General features: G+C 39.2%; 1 protein-coding gene across 2 annotated transcripts; it reads right to left on the minus strand.

Annotated features, from left to right (window-relative positions):
- Positions 1 to 1,700: 1,700 nt before the first annotated feature.
- Positions 1,701 to 12,966, minus strand: LRIF1 (ligand dependent nuclear receptor interacting factor 1). 2 transcript variants are annotated; one of them, XM_061631826.1, is made up of 4 exons: positions 12,786 to 12,966; positions 8,691 to 10,179; positions 5,943 to 6,194; positions 1,701 to 4,434 (listed from the first exon to the last, which is right to left on the minus strand). In XM_061631826.1, the coding sequence occupies exons 1-4, from the start codon at positions 12,878 to 12,880 to the stop codon at positions 3,967 to 3,969; spliced, it is 2,304 nt and encodes a 767-aa protein (XP_061487810.1). In that variant the 5' UTR covers positions 12,881 to 12,966; the 3' UTR covers positions 1,701 to 3,966. The 2 variants fall into 2 exon arrangements, with proteins under 2 accessions (XP_061487810.1, XP_061487811.1); XM_061631827.1 differs by having other exon boundaries at positions 8,691 to 10,171; positions 12,786 to 12,932.
- Between the last annotated feature and the right edge of the window lie 7,451 nt (positions 12,967 to 20,417).

Genomic DNA, 20,417 nt, shown 5'->3' on the forward strand with positions numbered 1-20,417 from the left:
CACATATTTTAGATACATAATTGAGAGGGTTAGATTTTTTTTCTTTTTACTCTGGACTAAAGAAAGCACAGGCTTGGAAAAGTAGAGGAGTTTCACTGGACTGAACACACAATTAAAGAACTAGGAAATTTGCTGTTTCCATTTCAGCTGTGGAACAACTTTGCCAGGACTGGTACTCTTGACGCTCTTTCCAGATCACAGCTACTTACATCCAAAAGTGGAACAAAGCAAGCCCTATAGGCCGCTAGAGAAGAACTATGTATGGAAGTTAAAGCAACTCAGTTGCTGCAAGTGGGTGGGAAAGTCTAGGCACAGCAAAGAGTATGTGCAATGCCTAGCAAATTGAGCAGAGGAAGATGTACTGTCTGTCAGTGGCAAGGTGCCCAAATTATGGAAAAAGAGGTAGGAGGCCTGTAATAAAATCCACAAGACTCACCAACTACCTCCAGTTTTAGCCAAATCATTGCCCACTAAAGCTTTCTCAAAACAGTTCTTAGCTACTGTTGCAAAGCAAAGTGAATCAACAGATTTTTTAAATTTGTGGAGTCTATTCTGTATCGTTAGACTTGATCTACAATATACGTCCTGTGCCTACACTATGCAGAAGCCCCATCAGAGCATGGGTATGTAGTCTAGTTAACAGACTAATGAGACCCTAGCTGTAAGCTATTATCAGAATCTCAGGATAGATATCACAAAACAGCACATTTATAAAAACTAGATCAACGGAGTTCTTTACAAAATCGAAACTTTCATCTGAAATCTTACCTGACTTTCACCTCTAAATGCCAATGCTATTAACCATCATGGAGTCAGTTCAGTGAAACTTTGAGTGCCCCTTCTCACAGACAAACTGCTTTTGAAAATGAGGGGACTTCGTTATTATTCAAAGGAAATATATTCTATTACTTATGCCCATCCTTCAGACATACCCACATCACTCTCTGGCTTCTAGTCTTTATATTTCAATTTATTTTCACATACATGTTTTAATAGCTCTCTAGGTACCTCTTCATACTAAGAAATAAAATATTTTCTATTACAACTAAGTGTTGGTCTTTATTTAGCCTATGTTTTATCCCAAAAGCTCCAAGACTTGAAGCAGGACTACTGGCCTTATATAAAGCTAGGTTGCTAGACAGTTCTGGGTCTTACACAGATATTTCTGCAGAATTTTACAACTGGTGTAAAAGTATAAACTTTGACTATATCTGTCACCTGAACTCCTATGAAAGAGTAGAGATGTAAAATTTCTGGAAATTTTGGAGCCATGGAAAAAACCCAGTTTTTTTCTGATTTTTTCAGAAAAAAATGGAAATTTTTAGAAAAACTGAAAAAATGCAATATTAGCACTTTTTACAGAATGAAAGTCACTTCAGGAACATCAAATGTAATTATGTATAAATTGGTTTGGCATAAAATTATCACATTTGCTATATTATAAGTACATTTTAGTCAAACAATTATTACAAACTGAATTTACTTTTTAAATCTTTTACTTTTTTTGTAACAAATGGATCTAGAAGATCCTGAACCGTAAGGAACCGCTTTCATTTTGCCAGTTTGAGGAGTAAGCAAAAAACAATTAAAAAAACAGACGAAACCATCAACATTAATAAGAAAATTACGTCTCCGCTAGTCCTCCACAGCGTCAAGCAGACATAAAACATCCATTCCCATAAAAAGAACTGAGAAAGGGGGGTGGGCAAGAGCCAGTGGAACATTTTATTCATCGTGATAAAATAAAACAATCCACAATCCATTTTTTCCAATTTTTCAGAAAAAAAGGCTTTTTCTGAATTTTTCCACGTTTTTTCCAGGCCTTCACATCTCTATGCAAGGGTCCTTGTGACTGTAGGATGCACCTTTGAAATAACTGTTTTGCAATGGACTTAAATAAAATAATCTTGAACAAGAAATCTCTCAAAAATTGATTCAGAAAAATACAAACATCTTACATCCTCTCTCTCTACATCTATCTGTTTATAATAATTCTAAACCAAATGTCATAAAAGCAAAAGAATCCCTTCATTACCATGTGGTGAGATAGGATAATTACTTTAAGGCCAGTGATGCAAACAGAGTTTTAAGAAAATATAAGATGTCATATTCTTCCAAAAAGCAAAAAATAATCAATTACATCAATTCCACATTAATTCTTTACACATTTGTTTCTATAAAAATGTGAACATCAAGTCATTTTGGACTGTCTCCAAGCAGAACTATCCAAAATTGTGTTACAGTGCCCCCACACAACACAATTTATTTGTTTATACAAGGGCTTGTGTTAGCAAGTGCCGTGACAAGACTAACTACTGTTGAATTGCCCATTTATGGAGAAAGAAATGGGGCCACTTCTGTTTCATCCAGAAAAAGCAAAGTCAAACTGAAGGATACCAACTACTTTTTAAAAAAAATCTTACATAGGAATTGTGGAGTAACTGACAGGAGCTTTTCACATGTTCAGCACATTGATAGGTTCTCTCTCCAGTGCAAATTTTTGATTAGACACTTCCCATATGACTCTGTTAAGGAGTAAATAGATTTATTCTCTGGAATCTTTTTTTCCACCTTTGCTAAATAACACATGGCACTTTCCTTCCAAAACTACTGATGACTTTTTTTTATTACTCCCCCTTCAGCCTGTCATAATTCAGGCAGTATTTAGACTCTTTGTAGGAGTGAACAATAATTTGAGATATGCCTGTTCTAAACTTTAGTGGATGTTTTAATCAGAAACCTATGCCTTGTTGAAGAACCAGTTTCTATATTCTACATTTGGAAAATCTAAGTAGGTACCAACCAAGAAAGACAGAAGCTAAAAATGGTGTTTTCATAAATAGTAAGATTATGGTACCACCAATGTCAACAGAACTCAAACCGACTGAATGCACAGCTGAAGGGGTTGCCTCCCTTTGCATAGTATAAGCTGAAGCAGCATCAGGACCTGAATACTAGGCAAGTGGGGAAAAAGGTTGTTACGGTACATTAATTTGTTTGTATGCATTTTTGGACAACCAAAACAATTAAAATCAGTTGCATTTATTTACAAGTCAAGGTAGCTGATTATTAATGGATTACCAATATTAACAACCTGAGGGAAGCTATTCTGTGTGACATTGTGGCCAATGGTTTAAGCGCAATTAAATTTTGGAGTGTAAAAAAAATCAGGAACAATGCTGAAATATTTTGTGGCAGGAATGTACATACTCTGTGCCTTTATGAATTTTCAGTATCACACACACACACACTTTAAATAGGACAGTAGCTTCACAGAGTAATGGAATGCAGTATCCACAGAGTAATGGAATGCAGTATCCTGGAAAGGTCAGGGTTGGCTGGGAAGCATCCTGAACAAGAGCACTCTATAACATTTTTTGCAGATCTCACTTGTTTGAATTAAAAACTGATGCTGATGAAGTTACAAAATTTAAATTTCTAACTAGTACATTTAAGGAAATACAATCAAACTTTTATCACTAAATAACCTTGAGGAATTCTCTACTATTACCCCATTTTACTGACGATTTATTCCATTTTTAAAAAACAAGTACCGTATTTGAATAAGTTAAATACTAACAATTTTTCTAAACCAAACTTTCACTAGGCTCTTCCATTCTGTATAAAGTAGGCATATGCTTTGAAAATGTATACAATTGAAAAACATCATTTACATTTCCTTCTAATAAACAGGCTCAATTACCAACAAAAATATAAACTGCATTTACTGTAAAAATGAGATAATATATTGAACTAACCAAATCACATTTTCGGCAAGCTATGTTCTGGTAGACTTGCATTCTCCATGGCATTAGGTTAATCTATTTCTCTTGCATCCCTTAATATCATGTGAACATAAAAACACTAGTTGATTTGTATGATGACTTATGTATAAAGCTAGGAAGCGATTTTTTAGGAAGTCAAAGAACCAAAGGCAAATCTTGGACTGAGTAAGGACGAGGCTTGTCACATCTGCTGCATTTTTTTACGAATCTTCTCTAGTGCTGCCTCTCGTTCCCTCAGCAGGCGTTTAAGCCTTGTTATTTTTTCATCTCGTATTGTCTCCTCCAAATCCGGGGGGTTAAATGAAAATATGTGTTCTCTGAAAGGACCTTCACTTGAAGGGGCTTCATTTCCACAGCCCTGTAAAGTAGGACTTGAAATTTTCTTCACTTCATTACTTTCAACACAATGATTTGAGTCAGAGTCTGCCATTTGTGAAAACTGCAAAAAGCTTACAGGATTTTCTTGCTGTGAATCAACTTGCTTGCAAGGGCTAGTTGGGTCATCCATTACTGAATAAAAGTTGCTGCATTCCAAATTTGCATTCAACATAGATCTGACTCCTGTGTTTTGCCTCTTTGCATTTTCTAGTATTGGTAGTGTTTTTCCCTTCCTCTTTATATTCAACTCTTCTTCCTGTTCCTCAATTATCTGTGTGCAAGAAGAAAAATCATTAGATACTACTGTATTAATGCAGTATTATAAAGCATTCCAAAATTAAAAACAAAACTCTACAACAGCTATTTAAAGAATTTTAGAACTTGATCTATTCTAACTGCTACCAGTGTATGCCTTGGGCTTGAACCCAACAGAAATCTGTCAGTAGCCATGGAAAAGGAGCAGGCTAGAATTGTGTGAAAATATCAATCTAGCTTCACAGAATATCTCCTACTGAAACCCATTTTCATATAATAGGAAAATTCATTAGTGTTATTATTTCCCGTACTGTCACTCACTTCTAAAGCCCAGGAGGGAACATAGCTCAGTAGTTATGCAGTAAGTCCCATTTCACTTCCTATTTTTTCCAGCAGACAATACTGGGCTAAATTTTCCTATAATCTTGGCCTACATTCCATACATCTTCTGAATATCTACCCATTACTGATTTAACAAATTTACACCACTTCATAGCATAAAGCCACTGAAGCTGTGAACAGGACAAACACAGAATAAAGCACAAAAAAACAAGTTCTAAAAACAACAACACTCTCTTTACAAATCCTAAAAACAATTTCAGATATACCATTGTTCCATAAGTGACTGGATCACATTTCAGGTCAAACTTCTTGAACAAAGTTTTTTCTGTAGGCACCTAAACATACTACTAGGCACCTGTCTAATTTTGGCTGGTAATTTGATTCCAAAGAGCTAGAGCTGCAACACTTAAAGCCCAGTTTCTAGTACAAGCCAAATGCACCTGTGGGGCATATGGTACTCTCAGCAGTGACCCATGTGAACAGCACAATTGCTAGGCAGGGATATATAAGGCAAGGCAGTCCCCAAGATACCTTGGTCCCAAGTTGTTTACGGCTTTAAATGCTTAAAAGTAAGACCTTGAACTGCACCTGGTAGCCTACTGGCAGCCAGCACAGCTCCCTCAGAAGAGATATATGGTGCTGATGAGGTGTCCCCGTCAACAAACTAACTGCTGCATTCTGCACCAGCTGCAGCTTCAGGATTTCTGCCCCTTTAAATACATAGTAAGCCACAATACTTTCCAACATAACCATAGAGAATATCTCAAGTAGGGAAGTCCAAATGTACACAGGCCCTGTGAGTTTTCCACAATACTTTTTCTCATTGGTTCCACCTTTCTTTGCCCTTCTTTTCCTTAGCCCCATTTACTCCACCCATTTTCTCTGGTTCCCCATTTTTTAGTACACAGCATACTCATTCTCCTACCCTCCTTTGCCTTCAGCAACCTTTTCCCTTAATTTTTCTATTCCTCAGCTTTACTACCGGCCCACATAGCTCGTTCTATACCTATGAGAGTTTTCATAGAAGGTGGTCTGTTAGCCCAGAAGTTCAGACTATTTTGAAAACATTTCATGACATCACAATAGCTCAACCAATCATTGCAAGAGGCTTCATCATCCTTAGACGCTAACAGAATTCAAACAAAATAGAATAAAGGTGATACATGTAAACATTTCAGATACCCTTTCCTCTTCTTCAGGTCCAGGTTTAATTGGTACTGCTTGTGGCAATTTGCAAGAGTCACTCATTTGTACATTGCTGGAAGGCGCAATTGCTTCTGATCTTGTAAGATCAACTGACAAAGGAACCCTCTTCAGATATACTCTCTCTTCTTTATACAGACCAAATTTCTTTCTCAACTCAAGGTACTGTTTTCTGCGTTGCTCTTTTCTATGCTTGACCTGAACAGCTATTCCCAAGATCATCTTCTCAATCTGGAATAGTAAACATTCATCACATAAATTGCCAGAATATCACATTGATTAGAATAATGTTCACAAAGCTTTTAATTAGGGGTGGGGAACCTCCAGGACTCTCAATCAAGTTCTCAGTAGAGATGTGAAGGCCCGCAAAGAAAGCAGAAAAATTCAGAAAAAAGGGTTTCCCCCCATTTTTTCCAAATCCTTTAAAAATGAAGAAAAAATGGATTATGGAATGTCTTATTCATAGCATTTATAACATGATGAATAACATGTTTCATTGAATCTTGGTCCTCCCTTTTTCTCAGTTCTTTTTATGGGAATGGATGCTTTATGTCTGCTTGACGCTGTGGAGGACTAGCGGAGACATAAATAATTTTCTTTGTTATTAATGTTGATGGTTTCTTCTGGGTTTTTTAATTGTTTTTTGCCTGCTCCTCATAAACTGGCAAAACGAAAGAGGTTCCTTACAGTTCAGGTGTTCCTTACAGTTTAGGATCATGTAGATCCATTTGTGACCAAAAAAAGTAAAAAATTTAAAAGGTAAATTCAATTTGTAATAATTGTTTGAATAAAATGTACTTTTAATATACCAAATGTGATAATTTTATGCCAAACCAAATTACATTTGATGTTCCTGAAGTAATAAAGTGACTTTCATTCTGTAAAAAGTGCTAATATTGCTTTTTTTCCATTTTTCCAAAAAATTCTGTTTTTTTCTGGAAAAAAAGTGTTTTTTTTCCATGGCTTCAAAACTTCCAGAAATGTTACATCTCTAGTCCTCAGAACTCTCTCAAGCCAGGCTCCCTCTCCTCAAGCCACAGCCCCTCACCGGACCTGTTCTGTAACTTCCTTGAGTGCTTCTGTCTGGCAGGAGCATGTCTTTGAACAGTGGTAATGCCCATTACCTCTCTGGATAGAGAGATGGTTGTGTGCAGAAACCACTGGCTCTTATGTGGTGAGAATGTAGCCTACTGTAAAAAAAAGTAAGAACCACAATTGTTGCTCAACCCATTTTGCTTCTGGCTCTGTTCAGTTTGCCTCTGACCCTGCCCACCACTGGTATGTAGTCCCTTGAAGACTGCCCATAGGAAGGTGTCTTATATTAAGTCAGATTACTGATCCATCTAACAATCCATGGAGCAGATGCCAAAAGATGCAGACTTTGTCTCACACAGTAGACCAGGATGGCAACTGTGACACTCCAGATGTTGTTGGACTCCCAATTCCCATCAGCCCCAGCCAGAATGCCCATTATGGTAGTTCAACAACATCTGTAAGGCCACAGATTCCCTAGCTCTGCTGTGGATAACCTTTGATGGCGTTGGACACTTGGTATTTGCGAGTGCTGTTTTGTAGCTAAAAGAAAAAGCAAGGGTAAAGCTAACCAGTAACTATGTTTTAGTTCTCCAGTGGAACTATCTGCACTTTCCAGAAAGAGAGACACTTTGTTTTAACAAGCTTTTCTAGCTAAATGAAAAGGTCTCTCTGCCTTGGGTATTCGTTTTGTATTGCTTTTAACTCTATACAGTAATACCTCGCATTGACGTACTCAATGGGACACATAAACCGAAAATGCCCTTAAAGTGAAGCACTACCTTTTAAAACTTTTTTTACCTCTCCTTCATGTGGAGCCTCAAAGCCCCGCACTAAAGCCTCTGCTGCTGCGCCTCTCAGCTGATCGCGATCGCGCCTCCCAGCTGATTTGCGGTGGCGTGATCTCATCTATTTCCACCCCCGCGCTCCAAAGCCTCTGCTGCTCTACTGCCGCGCCTCCCAGCTGATTTGCAGTGGCGCGATTGCATCTATTTCCACCCCCACGCGCTAAAGTCTCTGCTGCTGCGCTGCATTTCTGGAGAAATACAGGCATATGGAGCATGTACGTTATAGCAAGGCTATGTTAAGTGAAGCGACGTTAAGGGGGGGTATGCCTGTACTCTGTTCTTGAACAGTTTTAAACATTATTTTAGTGATTTTTAAGGATATGTCTGTGAATTGTCTTGGGACATATAATGGCATGCAATTCATAAATAAATAGCTATAGTAAACAAACACATGTCCCTTTGTGAACTGCCAGAATGTTGACTCTTTGGATCAAATATCAAAATAACAGAGGGGTGGGGGAGGAGCAGTATGTCTAGTCACAACTGCTTCATAGCTTGCATAGTAGCTCTATTTGTGACTCTAGTGCCTCTATATCCAACACTGTAAACTTTAACACAGTATTTTTGAAAAATTATTTCCTTTTCTTTCAAGCATAACAGCTTGTGGGATCTTATTGCTGAAGAAACACAGAACTTTAAAACTGCAGAAGATTTAGGGTTTTTTAGTGAAAGACTTGAGCAGCAGGCGATGAAGCCAGTTTCACAAATTTTCACTTTCATGTACTTGGCTATTAAAGCTCCTCTATCAAAATAGTTAAGTCATTTCTGTTTCTAACAGTACTCATTTAACACCTGAAACTTAAAATCAAAGACGCATTGGTACAATTTGCTCTAGTGAGAAAGTTACCTTTTGCTCTTCTTCTTTAGAAGCATCACGCATTGTAAAAGGCTGTGAAGCAGCAACAGCTACTGTTGGAGAAATAATTTTCTGTAAGACGTTATAGTTTGTGCTTTCTTTTGTGACTGATTTTTGAGCAATCTCCATTCCAACTGCAATGTTTTCCAATTCAGAGACAGACTCATGTTTGCTGGTACTGCTTATTTGTGGATTCCCATGGGGTAATATAAAAGATGAGGATGTAGCTTTGAAACTCTTTAGTTCAGACTGTGGGTAAGGTCTCATATTCTCACTGGATTTGGGATCATTTGCATAAGATGCAATCCCTTTGCTTTTTGATAATACTAGATTGACAACTTGATTGGTTATTGTACTATCTGCAGCTGAATTAAATAATTGTAATGTATGTTTTCTGAAGTTTTCAGCACTGAGTGATGCTTGTTTGCTGCATTTGTTTGCTGATGTAATGCTTGTCTCTTTTTTAGTCAGTAAATGCACCTTCCCATCGTACATCACCAGGGCATTATCTTTGACAGAAGACATTTTTGCTTGGCTTTCATTTAGGCTGTTAGAATAAGTAGGCAGAAAACTGTCAGGATCTTTTTCATTCTTCGTATCAGCCAAAGTTTTTAAGATCTTTGATGCCACTGTATTTGATGACTTTACAGAAACAAGGCAAGATGCTGATGACTGTGGGCTTTCTTGGACAACCCATTTCATAGGAGCTGACTGGTTTTTGGGGCTGTCAGATGTTGACAGGGCAGAACTATTGGCTGCCGTTTGTGCTACTGTCAGTACTAACGGTTTTGATACTTCTGTGACAGGTTTTGGACATATATTTTGCAATGGTTTAGCAGCTGTTTTCACTGTATTTACGGGCGACACATAAATAACAGTTGGTGCATTTGTAACTTCACATGTCCCAGAAGCATTTGATGCTGCCGCTGCCAGTATCTTCTGTTGAATTGCTGGAGGCAAAAAAGCTGGAATAGTTTTAACTTCTGCATGAGCTGGTATTTGGAGGTGATGTCCAGAGGGCAGTACTGGAGATGTCACAGTAACTGGGTTATTTTTTTTATTCACAAGTATGTGCTCTGCATTTCTCTTGTCTGAGCAAACTGAGACAACATCCTTTTGCAAGGAATTACCAGCTGAATGATAATTACTCTGAATGCTAGAAGCTGGTGTAGTTGGGTTCTCTTTTACAACTTTCACATTTTCCATTTGACCTGATGGCTTTGGTAAAATTAATTTTCCAGGAATAGCTGTCTGAAGTTCATTGCTTTTAACAAATGAAGATGTAGTTGTATTTATAAAGAGATTCTTAAGATTACCATGACCAGACACTGAGATTTTCCCTTTAGCGTTATCAGATATGACTGGTGATTGAACCAAGGACACAAAATTGCCTATATGTTTAGAAACTGGAAGCAATTTCAGAAGGTTTTTTCCATCCAGCCCAGTAGTTTGAACAACTCTGTATACATGACCTGTAATACTTAAAAAAGGGGAAATGTCACGTAAATAATTAATACATTATGATTATTTTGCATTAAACTCTGTGCCCTGTGAATGGTATATATACATTGAACATAAGCCTTTGATCATGATTAATCTAACAACTGAAAACTATCTTTATTGTATAGTTTCCAAATCGCATGAAGTATTAGTTCCCCTCTATTCAGCACTGGTTAGGCCTCATCTTGAGTACTGCATCCAGTTGTGGTCTCCGCACTTCAAGAAGGATGCAGACAAACTGGAACAGGTTCAGAGAAAGGCAACAAGGATGATCAGGGGACTGGAAACAAAGCCCTATGAGGAGAGACTGAAAGAACTGGGCATGTTTAGCTGGAGAAGAGAAGCCTGAGGGGAAGTATGATAGCACTCTTCAAGTACATGAAAGGTTGCCACACAGAGGAGGGCCGAGATCTCTTGTCGATTGTCCCAGAATGCAGGACATGGAATAATGGGCTCAAGTTGCAGGAAGCCAGATTTCAACTGAACATCAGAAAAAACTTCCTAACTGTTAAGAGCCATATGACTACTGTAATGCACTCTACGTAGGGTTACCTCTGAAGACGGTTCGGAAACTTCAGCTAGTGCAGAATGCTGCGGCCAGAGTTCTTACTGGGACTAAAAAATATGATCATATAACTCCTGTCCTGGCCCAGCTGCACTGGCTACCAATATGTTTCCGGGCCAGATTCAAAGTGTTGGTTCTCACCTATAAAGCCCTTAACGGCATTGGACAGCAATACCTGGTGGAACGCCTCTCCCACTATATACCTGCCCGTTCACTGCGCCTGACGTCGAAGGACCTTCTCCGGGTTCCAACGCATATGAAGGCCCGGAGAGTAATAACTAGAGTTAGGGCCTTCTCAGTGGTGGCCCCCGAGTTATGGAACGCCCTCCCTGATGAGATACGCCTGGCGCCTTCTTTGTTATCTTTCCAGCTCCAGGTAAAGACCTACCTCTTTGCCCAGGCATTTTAATTTAATTTAAATTTTAACTTTAATTTGTTTTTGTCTTAATTTTGTTTGTATATTTTATAGTGGATTGTACTATGTCTATTGGATTTTAACCTGTTTTTACCTTTTTGTACACCGCCCTGAGAGCTTGTTGCTATAGGGCGGTTTAAAAATGTAATAAAATAAATAAATAAATAAATATGACAATGGAACCAATTATCTAGAGAAGTAATGGGCTATCTGACACTGGAGGCATTCAAGAGGCAGCTGGACAGCCATCTGTTGGAAATGTTTTGATTTGGATTCCTGCATTGAGCAGGGAGTTGGATGTGATGGGCTTATAGGCCCCTTCCAACTCTACTATTCTATGATCTTGATTAATTTGAAGAGCAAAACCAGGCAAACATTAAAAAGGAATTCTTTTTCCTGCCATAGAGCTGGGAAAATGTTTGCAACTTCAATGCACTTGTTGAAGGAACAGGAGTTTCTGTCAGGAGAAAAAGACACCCAACCTAACTGAATCACTCGTGCTATCTGCAACACTGAAGCAGGAGGGAAAAGCAGCTACCCTTATCCACACTTGAATGTAGTTCAGTACCAGGCTCACGTTTAAGGCACAGAAAGAATTATTTCTTATTTCTGTTCCCAAAAGCAGATGTTCATCTGTCACATTCAGTTTGCAATTTATCTTTGACACCAAAAAGAAAAGAGGGAAGGCACCAATCACAGGAAAAGGAAGGACACCTCCAGAAATTCAAGATTTATTTATTAAAATGAGCTCAATAAATTCAAACAGAGTTCTTCAGAGGGACTCTTGCACCACCAATTACAACAGTACACAGAGATTAGGTGGACACTGGTTGTTCAAAAGTGTCCCTAAGGACCGACCAACTCTGCTTGAAACACGCTCGTGGGGGGTCATTAAAAAGTTATTGTGCACTTGGGAGGTCCCCATTATCTAAAAGGCAGTACTTGCTCAAGAGAATGGACCCAGGGCCAGCGTTACCATTTGACAGGTTTAAGAGGCTAATACACACCAAATAAATCACAAAGGTATTATTGCTGTTTAACAGTTAAACTTTAACCACGATAAACTGAGGAGAGGGTGCTATTTCGATTACCCCCCTGAGAAGTCTTATGCCTTCTCTAAAACGACCGCTCTTCCACATCTTGTTTCTGACCAGGCTTTGCCCACCCACGCGCTATGTACGTGGCCAGGAACTAGAGTCTCGCCTGTACTCTGTCTGGTACTCCATCGCTCAGGGAAATCATGCGATACCGCCGGTCGCCCTGCCAGGCAGGCTGAGAGCAGCGGGTTCCGGGAGTAGCTTTCATGAGGAAGAGCAGAGAGCCGCTAGGTGGCCTCCGAGAGCTCACCAGACGCAAGCGATGCGCACAAACCCAACACTACGGGGCGCTGTGGCGGTTAAGACGCACAGACCAGGCAACGACGTGCCGGCAACAAAGGCTGCGCTTCCTTACTCTGTTATTAAAGCAGCGACACACCCCGGCAGGCCCTCCGAGTTGCGTCCCTCTTCGTTACTAGCTCCGAAACCCGGTCCTTTCACAGGCTCTACGGAGGAGCCTCCCCCCCCCCCAAGGCAGACTTGACGGAGAGGCGATCCCCGCTACTCACCAAGGCGAGGCGGCGGCAGCAGCTCCAGGCCCCTCCTCTCCCCCTTCCCTCTTCCCTCCCTCATTCTGAGCTGCCCCGCGCGGCATTCCCGACATAACGAGCAAAAAAATCTCCGGGACCGCAGCCCAAGCGCCTCAGTCGAGTCCCAGATGACTACTTCCCCCCTCCTAGTCGATTAATCAACGCTTATGACGTACTTCCGACTTCGAGGAGCTTCTCTGCTGCGCTTATCCCTGGCCGCCGATAGGAAGCACCTTCTTGCTCATCCACTTCCGTCCAGTGCCTCCTTTCTTTTTTTTAATTAAGAAGGCGACTTTTTCAGCCTTTATGCCCATGCGCGCTAGTTATAGCTTCCGGGCACTCGCGAAAATGACTTCCGGGTTAAAGCCAAGCACTTCCAGTTTGAGGGGAAATGCTTTTAAATAGCATAGAAATTAGAACTGTTGTCCCAAACCACAGTTCCACTTTCTCCTAGTGTCTTTGTTTCCAGGTTCTAGTCCAATTAAGGCTGAGGGAACCACATTGTGGAGATTTTGACAACTTTGAAAAGAGGAAAAATTCAATTTTTAGGTTTCTGATGTTGGTATAAAGGTTCATCACAAAGCATGCTTATTTAAACCGAGCTAATTCTTCAACAGATAATAATGCTATATTCTATGTTCATATTTGCCATGAGTTACTATTATCCAGAGACTTGATCAGTTATTGAATTTATCCAGTTCATTTCAAGCATCCAAGCTGAAAATAAATATATAGGTCCATAGCCATGGTGAATGTTAGTCATGACCAGTAGATCAAAAGAGGTGGGGAAATTATTAGGGCAAACATTACTGTTTTCCCCACATCACCTTTCTATTCTGAACTGTGAGTGATGATTTGCAGGATTTCAAAATTCATAATTCTATGAGTGACTAGTTCACATCATCTTTTTTATATAAAAATGTATTTATAAAATGAATAAACTGCTAGTTAGTTATTTTTTGCTCACTGGCCTGCACTTTACACTTGGTGAATTCTAACCAGCCGTAACCTACCACGTTATAGGTTCTTTTAACTGCGTGAATTTATATAGATTAAGCAAATGAGCAATATTTTTCTTTCTAAGGGTGGATGTGGACATGGCTGTCCTAATCTGATACAAAACTGTTGGGCAAGCCTTCCTGTGTATATAAAGCACTGGTCATTCAGAAAAAGAGTATTTTCCTCCCAGGCCATTTGGATTGTACTATGTCTATCGTATCTACCAGTCTTCCATTTTAAACACACATGATTCACTAGAAAAAACAGTAATGCTGGGAAAAACAGAAGGGAGTAGAAAAAGAGGAAGGCCAAACAAGAGATGGATTGATTCCATAAAGGAAGCCACAGACCTGAACTTACCAGATCTGAACAGGGTGGTTCATGACAGATGCTCTTGGAGGTTGCTGATTCATAGGGTCGCCATAAGTCGTAATCGACTTGAAGGCACATAACAACAACATAGTGAATGCACCAGGGGAGCAGGAGATCTGACCTCCTCTCTGAGATACTGCACTGCCTACAAATTTGTCAAAATGCAAACACAATTTGGGTTGGTCTTTCACAGTCTAATCCACTTCCTGTGTAGCTTGGAAGAATTTGGTAATGTGCCTCTGAGCATATGGTGAGTGGTGGCAATACCTGCCATCTCCAAAGATGGAGAATTACATTTTTGTATGTTTGTTGGTGTTCTTCTTACTTTGCTTTTCTGTGTTACTACTGTTTCTGTAGAGAATCTAACCTAGAAAATTATATTTCTCTCATTATTCATCCTAAAAATCTGTGTCAAATTTATTTTCATTAATTTCAAAGCCTTTTTATTGGTCAGTGTCATGTGATGGTGAAGATATCCCTTTTTGTTTCAAACTGGAGGTTATGCTCTAATTCTATTTTGGGTGCATTAACAGTTGAATCTGAAACTGCAGTTTGATGTAAAATCAGACGGATTACAATATGTTGCTACTTAAGCAATAACTCTAGCTGTTGGAAAATACACTTCCTAGGATTCTTTGGGAGAAGCCATAATTGTCTCATGTGAAATCAAAGTCTTGTGTGGGTGTGGCCTCCTGATTAGGCAAGTCCAGCAGCTGGGAGTCTGGCTTTTAGAACACTGACAGTTGGTTCTTACTGAGCATGTCCAATATTATCATTGCGTTCAAGCCAAAATTTCTTAAATTAATTAAAAATCAGCCAGCCATTTTTTAAACTTTTAAACTGCAAAAGATGAAGGTCAGAGTATGGGGCAAGGCCGGTAACAGGATTACAGGTACTCTGTGAACATGGCTGGTTTTTGATTAATTTCAACAATTATAAGAACTCTGACAGAAAAAAGTTCCAAAGGGGTCTGGTTCCCCCCCACCTCTTTACAGTTTGAACTCTCAATTCTCTCTGACTGTTTTGTGTATTGGAATGAACATTTAGAGGGTTGTTAAGCAAGCATTTCCAGTTTTGGTTTTGTAAGGTTTTGTTTTGAAATGTGTTTATGGTAGGGTTGCCATATTCCAGTTCCACAAATCTGGGCAGGCTAATTTGCATATTATTTGCATATTGATATTTGGATTGCCCAGTTGTTTTGTTTTTGTGCCTAGGAATTACCACCAAAAACTGGGGAAAGATGTGAGAAATCTTTTTTTTTAAAGCAACATTTTCAGCCTTAAATGCCTAGACTCTAGTTTCCAACACTATGGAATATTTATGGATTGATTAAGAGGATTTATATCCTGCCCTTCTGCTGTTAAAAACAGTGCTCAGCACAGCTTACAAATATAATAAAAACAATAAAAATATACAATCAATATAAAAACATAATAAAAACATAAAATAGCAACAAACATAAAGTAAGTCAGGGCAGCAGTACGGTTAACCATTACATATACGATACATTTCAGAGATGTGGTGGGTGGAGAAAAACAAGAAGCCAAAATGTCAGGAAAAGGAGTCTTTCACACCACATGCTCAGTTATATATACTGTTGCAGCAAGTTTTACAAGTTCCTCCAGTATTCCACTGGTGCAGGCACTCAGATATTCAAAGTATCTGTATGTTTCTTAGGTTTTATAAAAGCAGAGCTTTGCTTAACTCAAAATTTCTTCTCTCTTTGATCAACCACATCTACACAGGTTCCACCTCCATACTCAAAATGAAACTGGGCCTGGAAGTGTGCAACAACCCCACACATACCTTGCTAATTACCAATGCCAGGATGTCTGTCTTCTCTCCTGTCCCCCCCCCCCCCACCGGGCATAATGAAAGACCCAGTCCTGGGCTCAGAAAGAAAATAAATATCTGGTCCTCTTCAAAGTACTGATAAGCCTCTTGTTTTAATTAAAATAATAATTATAAGTTCTTGCTCTTATCACTAATGGGAATTAATTGTCTTGCATATGCTGCTCTTATTTCTATGGCTGTAATGGAGTGAGGTTAAAGATAAGTGAAATGCAAACAGGAAAAAAAACCACAGAAGGCAGTAACACTTTCCTAAATGTAATACCATACCAACCACAACAAGATTCCTATGAGTAAGGCAGAAAACTAAGCATCTCACAACCAGTCAGGATTCCTAACCAAAAACCAAAAATATGATAAATGAAGAAATATTTATATAAGCATGACTATCAAACATATTTATTATTTACACAAACTGTAAAGATATTCATAGTGCAATCCTAGGTTTATTTATTCAGAAGCAAGTCCCAGTGTATTCAGTGGGGCTTACTCAAACAGGGACAGAACTGCAACCTCAAGTGATAAGCAACTTCATTCACACAACCCAAAATTCCAAATCATAACACTCCATACACGCACACACTGCAGATGTATAAATACATACAGCCCATATAACAGTTTATTGTCAAACCAGTTGGTCGTTGTAGAAAAATCAGTATTAGTTTTAAAAAAAACAGTATTAGTTTCCTACAGAATAAAAACTGTAATACCTAAGTAAGCCCTGCCTACTTGCTTTAAAATAGGACTGGGGGGGAGGACAGAAAGAGAACACAAACACAATTCTTTTTTATATTCACTCCAAAGTCCCATTGATTTTCAGCACATTCATAACCATGTCTACTCAAAAGTAAATCCTATTGAATTCAATGGGATTTACTCTGGACATATGGGATTAGCAATGCTTTTACCCCCACAACAGCAAGTATTGGGAAGGTTTTCAAAACACTGCCCAGGATCTGACTCCTACACACAAGAGGGGGAAAAGCTGAAATGTATATACTTACCCAATTTATGAGATTTTCAGATAAACAGGGGGAAACCACCATTTTCTGGCATTGCAATGCAAACACTTCACTGATTGGCTGCAATCCTGAATGGGCGGGGTTAAAGCTACGAAGTGCTATACAGTAGTTTAAAAAAAAGATTTAATGAGGGGCGGACGTTTTTATGTATATCTCGAGAACCGGACCACCTAGAAACTTAATTTTTAAAAAAATTAAAGCTGAGAATCCAGGCCAGCTAAGGGGCTAAACAGGCACCGGGTGGCATGCAAAGAATCCGGGTAAAACCTGGCTAACTGGGATAGATATAGTAGATATAGTTTGGATTGTGCTGTTGGTAAAGCTTGACTAGGGATCCTCTGTAAAGACATCCATATCCAAGCAGGGTTGGCAACCCCCTGCCTGGAATGCCCTGCCCTTATCTTTTAATGTGGCTGCTCCAAACATCTTTACAGATTTGACCCTTCACTTCAGAAACAGGTCTGAGAAATGAGTAAGAGTAAGAAGTATCTTTTAAAATTGTTCTTTTCAATTCACTCTTGAATGAACATCATACCTAGGGCAGATCCACACTATTCATTTAAAACACATTCAACACCCATTTGAAGGACATGAATCCCACCACAGAATCATGGGAACTGCAGTTTGTTAAGAGTGGTGAGAACTATAACTGTGAGGCACAAACGACACTTACCAGGATTCTTCAGGGGACGTCGTGCGCTTTAAATGCGAGTTGGATGTGCTTTAAATGTATTGTGTGAATCCACTTAATAAATTTTGCCTACATGTAAATTGTTTTAATTAATTTTTCAAAATGGAAATGAACTATAAACTTTAGTGGGTGGCCATGGGCTACTCACCATCTCTCAGCCTATCTGCCCCTCAGGATGAAAACAATGGAGAACCATGACCACCCCAAAGCATACTTAAAATGTAAAGGAAGTATTGTACAACCATAGTGTGAAATCGGATACTTATTGGAACACAGTATGACAAAATATTTATATAAGCATGGCTATCAAATATGTTTATTATTTATACAACCTGTAAAGATATTTATAGTGCAATCCTATGTTTGTTTACTCAGAAGCAAATCCCAATGTATTCAATGGGGCTTACTCAACCAGGGAATACTGTACCCTGAAGTGATAAGGAACTTGTTCTTTTAACAAGCCTTTTAAGTTGAGACCTTATCCCAGTCTGTGTCTGTGTTGGAATTGCTGTTTAATATGTTTTTAAACTTTTTCTTTAAAAGAAATGTTTTTAAAGCTTTTAAAAATGTTTTTAAAAATGTTTTGTTTTAATATATTTTAAAGTCTGTTTTTATGATTTTTAAAGTGTTTTTAGTGTTTTTGTTTGCTGCCCTGGGCTCCTACTGGGAGGAAGGGTGGGATATAAATCAAATAATAAATAAATAAACATAAATAAGTAAACATTCACCCAACCCAAAATTTGGAATCATGCCACTTTAAGCTGTTTTGCAACTGTTTATACTTCTTTTATGGTTATTCGTTTTATTTGGTTATTTCTTATTGTGAGCTACCTTGGTTTCCAATCACCAACCCTACCTCACAGGGTTGTTGGAAAGGCTCCATACACACACACACACACACACACACACATACACACTTGCAGGTGTAAAAATATACCCCATATAATAGTTTATTGTCAAACCAGTTGGTCAATGAGGAACATTTTTTTAAAAAATCAGTATTAGTTTCCTACATAATAAAAACTGTGATACCTAGGTAAACCCTGCCTAATTGCTTTAAAAATAGGATTGGAGGGGGAGAGAAAGATTTACAACACAAACACAAGACTGTGCTGTTTACTCAAAAGTCCCATTAATTTACAGCACAATCCTAACCATGTCTACTCAAAAGCAAGTCCTAATGGAGTTCAATGGGGTTTACTCCAGGTACATGGGATTAGCATTGCTTTACTCCCAGAAAAGCAAGTATTGGATTGAATACTTTCATATTTCATAGCCCAGGGTCTGACTCTTGCACACAAGAGAAAAAAAAATTTAAGCCATATTACTTACGCAAACTGCAAAATCTCAAAGCCACCATTTTCTGACATTGAAATTAAGCCTAGGCATGCCTAGATCAACAAGTCGCAACCCTCGCTTCATTTATTGGCTACAATCCTGAAAGGGCGGGGTTAGAGCCAGAGCTTGGAAAAGTTACTTTTTTTAAACTACAATTCCCATCAGTCCCAGCCAGCATGGCCACTGGATTGGGCTGATGGGAGTTGTAGTTAGAGCTAGGAGCTGTTATAAAGATCTGTAAAACAGATTTAACAGTTGTGCGGGGAGGGGCGGTTGACATTTTGGTGTATATCTCGGGAACCAGACCACCTAGAAATTTAATTTTTTTTAATTGAAGCTGAGTGTCTGGAGATTAAGGGGTGCTAGCTGAAGAACTTGAGGGGACCCCCAAAAAACAGAGACTCCAGCCAAAAACCAGGGACCCGGTAACCCTACCCAGTATCCATTTTTATAGATACAAAAGTATGCAACTTACTACTTATCAAAACTACACCAACAGCATGCCTTAGTACTGTTTAGCTTATTCTCCCATGTCCCCAGGGGTACAGACTTGTGGCAGTCATTTCCCCCAAGTCCTTTCTTGGTAGGATTGCCAGGCTTAAGGCCTGCAAATGATTCTGTATCTTTAAGAGAAGAGAAAATTCAGCCAAGTGCAGGTTTTCTTGCAACACTGTAATGGGAAAAACCACAAGGTGAAATTCTTCCTCCCCCCTGCACAACTTTTAAAGATACAGAAGACCTGTTGGAGGCTGGGCTTGTGCAGGGGGAAGGGGAATTTCACCTTGTGGTTTTTCCCATTACAGTGTTGCAAGAAAACCTGCACTTGGCTGAATTTTCTCTTCTCTTACAGATACAGAATCATTCTCAGGCCCTGAGCCTGGCAACCCTATTCCTTGGGATGATGACTGCCGGCAATAGTTCTGCTAACACCTCTACACCTTTTTTCTATGAGCCATCCATCTGCTTCAATGGCCAATTAAATATAGAGATACAGTTGGATCCCACTCATACAGCGGGTTACTTTCCGGACCCCCGCTGTAAAGCGAAAACTGCTGTAAAGCGGAACCCATTGAATAGAATGGTGCGCGATGCCCGAAAACCGCGGTAAAAGCGGAAGAATCACCGCATGAGTGGGGCTTTAGTCTAATTGCGTCTAATTGAGACCGCTATATTAGCGAAGCGCTGTAAAGCGAAGCACTGTAAAGCGGGGCCCTACTGTACAGAAATCGGTCTTATCCTGTTCTGTCTGGAGAGTCCCTGTTAGTTCATTATCTGTCTGGATCGGCTTCTTCCTCAGTTCCTCACACTCACCTTCGAATCCATTCTGCCCCATAACAT

Source organism: Rhineura floridana, chromosome 6 (assembly GCF_030035675.1).
Source record: "Rhineura floridana isolate rRhiFlo1 chromosome 6, rRhiFlo1.hap2, whole genome shotgun sequence".
Taxonomy (NCBI): Eukaryota; Metazoa; Chordata; class Lepidosauria; order Squamata; family Rhineuridae; genus Rhineura; species Rhineura floridana.